The sequence below is a fragment of the Rhinolophus hipposideros genome, assembly GCF_964194185.1.
Source record: "Rhinolophus hipposideros genome assembly, chromosome: 2".
In the NCBI taxonomy this organism is placed as follows: domain Eukaryota; kingdom Metazoa; phylum Chordata; class Mammalia; order Chiroptera; family Rhinolophidae; genus Rhinolophus; species Rhinolophus hipposideros.
Window position 1 is genome coordinate 99224446 of NC_138048.1, and position 12355 is coordinate 99236800.

General features: G+C 41.8%; 1 protein-coding gene across 3 annotated transcripts in view; it reads right to left on the reverse strand.

Moving 5' to 3' along the window:
• Window positions 1-745: 745 nt before the first annotated feature.
• TIAM1 (TIAM Rac1 associated GEF 1) overlaps window positions 746-12355 on the reverse strand; it is a 347472-nt gene continuing 335862 nt past the window's right edge. For all 3 annotated transcript variants that reach the window (XM_081076606.1, XM_081076605.1, XM_081076607.1), the window contains 4 exons: window positions 11638-11740; window positions 8886-8973; window positions 6858-7030; window positions 746-3187 (listed from right to left, as the gene is read on the reverse strand). In XM_081076606.1, the coding sequence (XP_080932732.1) occupies window positions 2718-3187; window positions 6858-7030; window positions 8886-8973; window positions 11638-11740 (834 nt within the window). In that variant the 3' untranslated portion in view covers window positions 746-2717. The remainder of the gene's footprint in view (window positions 3188-6857; window positions 7031-8885; window positions 8974-11637; window positions 11741-12355) is intronic.

Here is a 12355-nt window from a genome sequence, read left to right on the forward strand (position 1 = left end):
CTTGGTACCTGTCAGCCTGCGCCCACCAGGAGGGCACAGGAGACTGGAAAACAGTGCTCAGTAGGGCTACTGATCCCTATTTGTGCCATTTTCTATTCTCTGGATCAGGAGACCAAGATGCTGAGCAACCTGCATACTTTTTCTTTTCTGGTTAAAATTTCAAGCTGTACTGACAGAAAATGAGATCATAAATACCATATAATCTCATTTATATGTAGAATCAAAACAAACAAAAAAATATGAGCTGACAGATATAGAGAACAGATGGGGTAGGAGATGGGCAAAAACGGTGAAGCAGTCTAGAGGTATAAATGTCCAGTTATAAAATAAGTCCTGGGGATGTAATGCACAGCACAGTGGTCATAGTTACTGATACGGTATTTGCATATGTGAAAGTGCTAGGAGAGTGGATCTTAAATGTTCTCATCACAAGAAAAGAAGTTTTGAAACTACGTATGGTAATGGATGTTACTTGGACTGCTGTGATCATTTTGCAATATACACAAATATCAAATCATTAAGTTATACACCTGAATCTAATATGTTACCTCAATTATACCTCAATAAAAAATAAATTACAAAACAACACATAAACATAAGCTCTAGCAAGTCAGCTCTCCCTTGATGATCATACTTATTTAGGGGGAAAAAAAGCATCCCCAGGAAACTTTCTCCCATATACTCTGTCTCTCGCTAATAGTTCATATTCATCCTCCCGTTCAAAAAAGGCACAGGACCATCCAGATACTTTTCAATATTTTTATTGTTTGACAGGCATTTACAACGTTCCATTCATAGACCTAAAAACATAAAAATAGACCTTCTTTCAGCTTATAAAAGAAATATATAAGAACTTTTGACATAGACACGTCATGACCTTATGTACAAGAGACAATGGCACCCTCTGCAAGCACCAGACTTTCCAGCATTTTCAGACGGACCCGCAGCACTGGGACTAGGAAACGTGATGAAAAGAAGCCTCAGCTTCAGTTTTTCCATCCGGACACAATCGAACTGGAGATGATATGGAACAATGCAGTGATACAAAGGGTATAGAAACCATTCTAAAGCTTTTTAAGAAAATCAGAAGATATAGCAAAAATTTAATAGAATAAAACTTTCAAAAGATCAAGCTCGAAGCCCTGGAAACCCGAAAGGGGAGGGATAGAGGGTGGGGAAGCAGGTGAAGCAAGCAGGGCCACAGAGCATGATGTTCTGAACTCTCTATTGTCTGGAAATATAAAGTCATAACTAATTTTTATAAAATATAATTCCTAAAGCTACTATAAAATTCAGGTCTTTAAAGTACCTACTGATGTGTCAAACACCAAATAGATATTTTCCCCAAAAAGAAAGATTTCATAGTATTTAAACCCTTCTTAGGAAGTGGACATTGTGAAATGGGAGAGAAAAAAAAAAAAAAAAAGCTATAAACCTTTTTAAAAAAAAAAAAATTGAAAGTGCTTTAACTTGTTTTTGTTCTCCCTATTTGGAAATCTGTATAGAATGTTAGATTTTTAGCATGTTTACCCTGTTTCGTTGGCATGAAGAAAGTGTTAAACACGAGACATATTTTTGAAGAGGTTGTTTTGTTAAGAGGTTTTGTTATGGACTGTGAGGGAAGGGGCAGGTAATCTATGAATGAAAATGCAACTTTGATGGGAAAACCAATGATCACCATGGCAACCCCAGGAGGAGTCTCCCCTCCTCATCCACGTGCAACAGACACACATACTGCGCCTTCGGGTGTCATGTTTAATTCAACCAAGCTTCCATCTCAAATAGAAGTTCAAACATTTAAAAAAAAAAAAATCTGCTTCTTGGAAAAAAAGTTTCTCCTAACATGAGCATCTTGTTGGCTTTTCATGTATAAATATAAAGTCACCATGCCTCACTCTCTCTGTAAAAGGTAAAATCCTCATTTTTTTAGACTCAGAGTTACACTAACACTGTAAAATGCTCACCTGTTTGTGCCCTTGCATCTCAGGTAAAATACAAAAAATAGCGTTTTTGTTTCTTTTTCAAGTGATAAATTTGGATCTCTTTTCAAAGAGTTTGGCATCTTTATAATTCTATGCAAAACTAGAACTTCCAAACACTGACATCGAGTAAGACCAGCCATAGACCAAAACAGAAGAGAAAAAAAAGGCTCATCAGAACATAAATCTCTACCCTCGACTCACACATCCTTAAAATACACAGATATTCTCAGACATTTAAGAGGGAAAGGAGTAAGAACACTGCAAGCTGTACAGTTGCTTTGTTTTCTGTTTAAAGTTGTGTCTCCCCAACTAGGAGATGGCTCCGGATTGAGTTCAGATAGAGTCATCTTTATTACTATTACTTTTTGTGCTATCTCTTAAACTAATCTGTTGTACATACTTAAACTCTAGGGGTAACCTGCTTTCCAGTGCTATAGAATCCTTTTTTTTTTCAATTCTTTGGGCCCTGATTAACTGAGAATAAATAAAAGCCCTTAGTAATATACAGAAGATAGGACTCAAGCTTATTTAAGATTCTGAACCATTCTTTCTGATGTTGTTAGAATAATGACATTGCGTGACTACAATGGCTTCAGAGCAAAGTCAGCTGCCAAAACTGTGTGCAACAGTGCGACCTAAGGGGACAATCTCCTCCTCGAGGGTGCAGGAGGGGCAGAGTGAGGGCAGGGTGGGGAAAAGTATCTACACACGCTCTCTATGGGGAAAGGGACACAGTCAGATCTCAGTGTTCAGTTTCCTGGAGGGGGCAAAGTCTTCACGCCTAACCCAAATGACTTCCTCGCTTGTGTTCTCCAGGCCTCCATTGATGCCTGACAGGGCAGCTTGCTTCTTGAGCTGCGTCATGCGGGACGTGTGACTATCCAGGCTTTTCCGGCCTCTTTCCCGCTGACTGATGGAGGCAGCCTGAAGCCGCTCCTGCAGGTCTCTGTCCACTTCGGCGCCCTTCACGGACTCACAGAACTCATCATCGTCACTGAGGATGTCTGTCTCCTTGATGTCCTCCTGCTCCTCATACTGAGCAAGATCAAACTGTTCCTCTACCCATCGGTCAGTGTCCCCACCACCGGGGGGCTGCTGGGGCTCTTTCTCCGGGCTGCTGGCGGAGATGGCATCGGAATCAATGGTAAACCTGTTTCGAGCCAGTCGCCGCCTCCTTCTCCCCAGACACTTGCTTGGGGCAGACACTGCACACACACACAAAAATATAAAAATAAAACCCCCACATGCTTCACATGAGATAAAAATTCAGAAAGCAAATAAAAGAAAAACTACACAGTATGCATTTGTTGCCTTGCTACTATTCGGGGCATAAAGTCCAGATTTCGCCACTCTATCTTGGAGTCTTTACCTCAAACAGATGCCTGGCCTTCGCAGACATCACAGCAACTAGCCGAAGGGCAAGGGGAGACACAAGGACACAGACGGGTGTGGGGACACGGGGAGCAACTTCCTCTGAAATAATCCATGTCTCTGCCCTGTGCACCTGGGAGACAGGTGCTGCTCTCACGTAGACACTGATCTTAGCACTACGTAGGCCCTCAGCCCTGACAGTGTCCTATGGCCCAGTGGTCTGAGCATCCCCCCCAGGGCTGTCATTTAGCTGGAACAGGTCTTTAGTAAGGGTGGAAGATGCTTCCAGAGGCTCGCTGTCTTTGTAGAAATCACCATGAAGTCTCAACGAGGCAGAAGGCCCGGTCCCAAGTTATCTTACTGTCTGGGAAACTAAATGTAACACTTCTTGAGGATCTGTAGTTAGATTAAGGGCACGGCTTCCCTCAGAGAGAGACAGCAGGAGAGAGTGGCTCTCAGAGATATGAAGTCTCCAGTTAGTTCCCTGCCCTCTTTCTGACAAGCCCCATATGGACCGTGAGGCTCAGCAAACGGGCTTAGTCCCTCCTGACTATGTTCTATACCTCACCGATTTCTTTTCTACCAAGCAATTAAAACACCAGCGCCTGAGTGGGATGAGAAATGAATATATATGACACCCAGGCAGGTGATCAACACAGTGCTATATAAAGTGACAAACGGGTAAGAAAAATAAATCTTTGAATTCACTCTTTCACCTACCGCCCTCTAGGAAGCCAGAATTATTAAAAACAAATGCACTGACGACACCACCCAGTCAAGCAAACAAACAATCCCACTACACACACACATACACAAAAGACAGCTGACATGGACACACTGCTGCTTGTCCTTCGCTAGTGAAGTGGCCGTTCTGTCAGAGACGAGAAGGTGAAATGCAAAACGGGCTTTCCAGTGGAGGGAAAGAGCCTAAACACCTACTGGGAACTGCTTTCCTAAAACCTAAGCCCTAAAAAACCATTAAATTACTTCAATGCCGCTAGAAGTAAGGTGACTGTTCGCCAAATGTAGCCTTGACTTCAAATACAGATGGTACAAGGTCTAGGAGCTGGACAATGGCCTCCACTGGCTCCCATTCTGGCCATCTTCTGCCTCAGATCCCTGTGCTTCCATCATTGTTCCTAAGTGTTCTACCATCTCTAACATGGAACAGATGGGCATCACTCCACTCAAGGAAGGGCATGAAACCCATTTCCAGAGGAAAAGAAAAGGAAAAAAGATAGAAATAACCTATTACTACCACTCCATGGGGAGAAGCAACAATTCCCATTCAGTTTTATCTCAATACCACCATAGTGGAGACTAGCTCTCTCCAATGACTATATTAGAACTACTTCAATTCAAATTAGGTTATTGAAAATATCTGTCAATGATTTTCATGCTGAAGTACTGGAGGTAAAGTATGCTAATATCTGCATTTTTGAAATGTCCCCAAAGTAAGATGAGTTTATGGATGATAGATGGATAGATTTGTGATAATGAAAATACAGAAAAATATAAACTATTGATGGTACATATGAATGCACACAGTTCTTAAACTGTTCTTTATGTCTGAAAATTTTCATAAAAAAATGTTGGAACAAAACATTTTTAAAATTGGGTTATTATTGGCAGACATATATTTCTTTTAGACTATATTTAGAGCTATAATTATTGAAACAAGATATTTGGCTTTAATGTCCTATTAGAACAAAGGGAGAAATAAACTACCTAGGTATCCCTAACAATGCATAATGAAGCATGAGGATCTATTCTTTATCAGAAAGATACTTAATAACCCAGCCAGTCTTATGGGGTTCAAGGACTCTTTGATTTGAATATTTCCAGTGTTCACTGTTAAGACTGACCACCAGCTAGTGCTGTGTGAACCCACTCACACACCATTTTTAAATCATCTAACATGAAGTTCCTGATGATAGTTAAGGAGCATCAAAAGTAGAATGATAAAGACTTTCTTCAGCCAAAAGTGAGCCATCAGACAGAAAATCTTCTAATCAGCCAAAGCCAAGAGGCCCTGACATCAAGGCTTTCTCTTGGAATTCATGATGATGGTGTAAGTTGTGGGTTGATCATGTTTTCTCTCCAAAGGGATCTCAACAGGACAACTTCTGAGGGTCCTCAGGCAGACTTAAAATGCTTAGTTTCAAAATAAATGCAGCTCTGAATTTAGGTTCATAAACAAATGAAAGTTAGCCAATGATAGGTGAGGTTTCCTGAGGTTGGAATACATTCCCAAACCTAATCAAACATTCCCTGGCAAGAGAAAGGAGCAGGTGAAGACAATTCCGAGGTGAAATTCTCTACTGTGAGCTTTAGAGGGATCAGAAAAGCTTTCTCACACAAGGACTCTAATGAGAAATTGTGGATATGAAGGTGTGCGTGGCTATTAGGGGACCACAACAGAGAACCCAACAGAGTGCTAAGTGTTCACCACAGTAGGTTTTCAACCAACACTTCTCAACTGACTGGAGAATAGATTCAAGAAAACTAACCCCCTAACATTAGTTAAGTTTAAGGTGCTTGAGGACTGTAATATCCCAGGTCAAGCTACGTAGGTTATGTCTGTGAAAACCTTCAACCATGCACAGTTCTATCCGTGCCTCTTCCACACAACTGAGAATAGGAGGAAAGGCAATTGCGACAAAGGTCAGAAACCTTTTTGGCAAATGCAAAGGAAGCCTCTTTTATTGGACTCTTCCCTGCAAAATTCTGGGCTGTCTCTTAAGAAAGGAGTGAATATCTTGATGTCATTAATACCTACGTGATATGAAAATATGTTTCTTCCTAGTTATGTTAAACTGCCATTTATCGGTGGTATATTGACCTTCCTTCCTCACTGCTCCAAGGTGATTCCAGTCCTAAAAGAATGTTTACCTGGGGCTATTTAAACTCTAGACTCTTCTTTTACAAGAGTAGTGAACTTGCCCAAATTAACATTGAAGCTAAAAATAAAGTTGCAAGCATAAGGCAAGGGTAAAAACCTGATATGTCATCTGGTCTACCAAACATGAAATCCTTACTGAGAACAGGCACTGCTGTTTCTGGATTACAAAGCCACCATGTTCTCAGAAAGGTGGGACATGACCTTGCTGAGACATGACACGCTGCTTTTTGCTTGACAAAGCTGGCTGTCATGCAAAGCAGAGACTCTCATTCCACAAGCCAGCTCAGACAGCCCCTCCAGAAAGAGAATATGCTCAATTTCTGGCTTGGCAAATGAGAGAGGAGCTCACCAGCCAGAAGGAGGAGGGCAGCAAAGGGAAAGCTTGAGGGAGGACAAGAGGAGTAAACGAAGTGTGGGTCCCCAGGGAGCCACTGGGAAGGAGGCAAGGGCCAAGGAACCTCATACCAGGGAAGAACCGTACTCCAAGGTTAGACCCCACAAGGCCACATCTAAATCTTGCTCAACAAGGACGTCAGGCTCACTCAAGTTCTACAGTGGACTGGGGGTGACGGGGATCTTGAACGTCGGAATCCCCACAGTACCTGCCCTGCTCATGGCTGGCCTGGCCCCTTTCAGCGCACATAATCTTTTTCCTCCAAAAGGGACATATTGCTGGGACGAGGGAAGGCTTTCAGTTTTGAGGAGCTGTCTTCTGTGCTTATCACGGAGGATCGAATGCACAGCCTTTAGGAAATCCTTTCGACTCTCTGGGGAGCTATGAAAAGAAGATTTACACATGTTAGAGAAACAGTGCTTAACACACGGGGAACTCCTAACGTTACCAAGTGCAGCCAAACAAATACCCTGGAGGACCAGGGGTAAAGACTGAGGCCAGGGCTCTCATTTCCATGCTGAGCTGTGTTTGCATCTCTGGGGACACATACTCCTTTCCCTCTATGCTTTGCAATTCATCTCCTGCAACCATTATGGGACAAAGCAGTCCATTAGTAAAGGGATTGATGGCTAGATGGATTTCTGCACCAAGAAGTTGTCAAATTCTGTTCTTGGTACTTAAGACAGAGCTTTTCATTCTAAACTGTTTTTACAGGAAAACGAACCACAAGATTCTTACTCTGCAGAGCAGCCAAAGACAAATGTCCCAGCATCTTTAGTTCCCTCTAGAGTTGGCCCTCTGTGAAACATCAGCTCCTCCCATAAGACATTTCAACATGTAAATATTAAAGCTACATTGTGAAGAACTCAAAACTCTTCCCAAGTCCTAATTCCCAGAGTAAATAATACTTCTTGGGTGTGAGTCATTTTTCTTGATACGTTCTCAGTCTTTTTACCCAGGTTAGTTTCACCTGGTATTTCTTATTAACACAGGATATGGCATCTCTAAAGGGCCTGCTCCCTGGACCCTGTGGACTTGACCAACAAAATCACAAGTGGATTAGCCTAAATTGATAGTAAAGATGCTACACAAACCACATGTGGATTATCTGAAAAAAATTTTCAATTATAGTCCCGACAGCTTCCTGGGATCTGCCCTTTGTTGTCACCCAACACAGAGCAGTGATGTAGAAACACACAACATGGGCTCTGAATCCAAACCCACATGAATTTGAACTCAGTGTTCATTTGCTATAAGGTCTTAGGCAAAGTACCCTCAATGAGCCTTGGTTCCCCATCTGTAAAATGGGATAACAGCAGCACCCCAGTTTGTCTACATGAAATAATGTGTTAAGGTGCTTAGCATAGTTCCTGCTTGGCAAATGTAATGTCTTACTATACTAGCAATATCATTATAAAATATTGCTAATAATCATAATGTTGATTCTGTTGCTTTTTTTTTTGTAGGCAACCCATAGCATGCTACTACCATAGTGTGGGTTATTGGGTAAGTACTGAGGAAATTATTGAGCACCTATGATTCCATTAAAGCATAATTGAGTATAGATCATATTTAAAGCCAAATACATCAAAATGCTTCCTGTTGGGACCATGCATCTTGATATTTTTAGGCAAAAAACAAAAAAGAGAGGGAATTGGCTGCATTTGAGTAAGGGCCTCACATTCTCTGGAAGAGAGAGCAAGGGAAAGAACAAGAAGAAATAGAAGCCCACATGGTAAGTGTAGCTTCCACTCAAGACTGAGCAACTAGTGCCAACCTCCTCATGTTGAAGTTTCTGTCCATGAGGAAGAACCCTGGTAGTGCCTGCACACAGTCTTACCAACTCCAAGTTGCCTTGCCATCTGCTGTATCTCAGAGATGCTACAGGATAAACAATGTATGCAAACACTGAAACAAAATATTACAGGACAAGTGCTTCCTTCTGGTCTACCAAATGTAACCATGAAAAGAAGGCCCTCATTGGAACATTGACTGTATTTGAAAATTCTTATTTCATTTTTGAAAGATATTAAATTAAGCAGGTGACTGTCCATATTCTAGTAAAATTAGTTTAATTTATCCAATTACTATTATTCAATAATTTCTCAAATGTATAAGAAAAAGCATAGAGAAGCCCAGGCTGGTCTGCAGAACCCTGAGGTGGTTAGAAGACACCAAGCACATCAAATGCCTTCCTCTGAGTTGCACGGTCTGTAATTCATGGCTCCAGGCTCACCTGCAGCACAGGTGGAAGACCCTCTCCGGCCTCCCTTCTGACTCCGATTTTACGTGGACAATTTCACACACGGTATTCGCTTCTGCATCTAGATAAATTTAAACAAACATGAATGAGGGTATGATTCAAGGGGGCTGACTTGCATTTTTACAAAAGCATTTTCCACACGTAAGATTAAGTAGTGCAGAGTAGCACATGACCGAAGGAAATTTCCCATGGTCCTGTGATCCAAAGAGACAAAGTATTCAAAAGCTTAATCAGTGCTAAGAAAAAGAATGCTGGGAAAATATCCAGTTGTGAAATCTCCTTCTAGACGATCTAAGAGAAAAATCAGTCAATCATATTGATTGAAGAACTGACCCTTTTAGCTGCATAGACCGTTTGGCTGACTTATTTCAATTAACTGATTAGTTGTTTGGGTACCAGTTGTACTAGACAGAGCCCAAGATTCGAAAGCAGATTTCACCAGGCCAGTGATAACAAAGAGGCAGGTCCTCACTTTCTGTGGGGGAAGCCTTTTCCACAAACACTCGGGCCTAGTGCCCTAGACAAAGAGCAGGTCCTGGAAATGAATGGGGCTCCTCTTTCTTAGCCCTCCCACAGTACGCATTCTGAGGGAATCAAAAACAGTATGCCGAGAAGGTAAGAAACAGTTATATTTTAAGGTATGGAACAATTATATTTATATCATTTCTAAGCTTTGCAACACCTGGCTTGAAATACCATATAATATTGTTAATTATTTTATAAGCCTTGCAATGCTCTATCATTTGACGTCATGAATAAAATGTTTGTTGGGGGGAACAATTCATGATAAACATCAAGACTGCACCTTGTGAGGTCATCCTTGTCCAATTGTTCAGAACCCCGGCCACAAACTCTCACGTGACATGTTATTTAAGGGGTCCAATCAGGACCCATTCACAGAAACTTTCACAAGCTCTCCCAAACTAGGATAAAAATCTAGACATTCCATGTTCTGATTCTCAAATCCACTGGAATGTATTTCACAGCAAGGGACACACTGGCTAGTCTTTATAACTCCATTAAAATGAGGTTTTATCTTGATGGTTTCAAACTTGATTGGAATGAAAAATAGAGGGTGAGAATAAAATGTCATATCACAAAGACGACTTTGTTTTCAAAATGTAATGTCTTTAAGTATTTAGTCCTCCATGCAGGCAAAGTTCCTGGCTGAGAAGCCTGAAGTTTGCTACCGTGTTTCCCCAAAAATAAGACCTAACCGCACACTAAGCCCTACCATGATTTTTCAGGATGACATCCCCTGAACATAAGCCCTAATGCGTCTTTTGGAGCAAAAATTAATATAAGACCCAGTCTTATTTTTAGGGACACACGGTATAAACATAAGCTTTCCTATTTATAAACCAGGCACAAGGAAATATATGAGCTAGACAATTTAAAACCTAAGACTGCAAAGTAAGACAACACTAGTATTTAAGTGTCCAAACCTCAAAGTGTTATTCTATAATAGCTGTTTGTAGACCTACAACCCATAAGTTCCCGCAAATTCATGTGTAAATCAACTTTACAAATCAAATCGTACGTAAAAAGGCACTAGGATAAATCTCTGTGCTGGAAAGTGAGAGAGAACCCTTAAGGCAAATAATCATCCTAAATACATTTGTCTAACATGGTTTTTGCATTTGAGTTTTCCTATGGCACAAGGCATAAACCACTGTGAAGGAAGCTGCATCTAGTTTAATTTGGGTGAGTAACTAAAGATTTACCAAACAATGCAAGAGTTTTTCTTCATGACTTTGGACTGGGGGAGGTGGTTTTATGAGGATCAGAGCAATTTTACTGCTCACGGATGTGACAACAAATGGAAACGGAGAGGATAAGAATCCCAACTGGACACTGAAAACGTAACGCTTACATCAGAAGCATGAAATAGAAATACAGATCCATTGTGCACCTGTGGAAGTCCACGTGTAGGGCCTCTCTTTACAACCAGACACCTGCAGCTTCTGGGTGGGAAAGGGAATAGGTGTGGCCTATTTGACCCCCAAATGTGCACACTTGACCCCCAAATGTGCTCCTTCCTGGAGGTGTGCAGGAGAGCCCTCGCTGGTAGCTCCTCCCTAGAAGGGCCTCAAATTAAGGCCGGGATGGGGCCTCCGAGTCACTTAATATCCCATTGGTATTCTCTTCTCATATGCTTAAGGCATCATCTAATTTCCGGTATATTCACTGCTATCCAACAACTCGCTTCACTGCTACTTGGATTGCAGCAAAAGAAATGACATTGCAGAGCCTTCATGCTAATAAAAAGATAAAGATTTATAACGCGAAGTGGAAAAAAATATACCCAATGGCCTTTTTGTGCTTTGGTGGTCTTTTCAAGTCTCTCAGTTAAAAGGCAAGTGAGTTATTTACATGGGCTGAGTCTGCGGATAGGCTCAAAGATTCTTTCCATTAGACTCACTGCTGTTCAGCCGTTTGTCACCATAACATTATTAATATAAATAACAAAATGATTACCTTCCTTGGAACAATGTTGAAGGCATTACATCCATTCACTCAGTTCATTCACTTACTTAGTTCGTTTGTTCTTTCACACATTCAAATACTTAATAAATGGCAGGGTAAATGAGAGGCAATGGAGAGACTGACGGAAAAGGCAGTTCAGCACAGAAAAGATGGTAGCGTGGTTAGACCAAGAGCGTGGATTCCTACAAACAATTCGTACACACGTAAGAAACATGCACTCAGCATGTCCAGAGTTTACCTGCACTTGCTAAAGCTCGAACCTGCAGAGCTTCGGTAGGAATCATGTGCCGAAATCGGAAGGGGTCCCACTCCTCGTAAATGGAAAGCCTGTGAGATCCTACCTGCAGGAAGAGAAGGAACCAGGTGCATGAGGACAGACTGCTCTAGCCAGACCCCCACATTCTCTACTCCAGGGACACTGGAACTCCAGTGTCTGTCCAGAGGGACTTGACCTGGGTGCACTTTTACTCATCCGGCAGAAACCAGGAGGCCATGTGATAAATATGCTGATGGGATGCAAATAAGTTTGCTAATCAAGTCCAGGTCAAAGAGACACAGGAAACAGGAGAAAGGGGACCTCAAAACAAGAACAGAGGGACAAGAAGACGAGGGAAAGGAAAAAAAAACTAGTGTTTAGGAAGGTTCTAGCCTTGGCAGGCCCAAAAGTATTCACTTTGATGCTCTAAATGTGAGCCTGCCTGAAAGAAAGCAGGATGGGCAATTTCCTTGACTCCTTAGCAGAAGAAAGAAGGAAGGAAGGAAGGAAGGAAGGAAGGAAGGAAGGAAGGAAGGAAGGAAGGAAGGAAAGAAGGAAGGAAGGAACAAAGGGAGGGAGGGAGGGAGGGAGGGAGGGAGGGAGGGAAGGAAGGAAGGAAGGAAGGAAGGAAGGAAGGAAGGAAGGAAGGAAGGAAGGAAAAAAGAAAGGAAGAAAGGAAGAAAGGAAGGAAGGAAGGAAG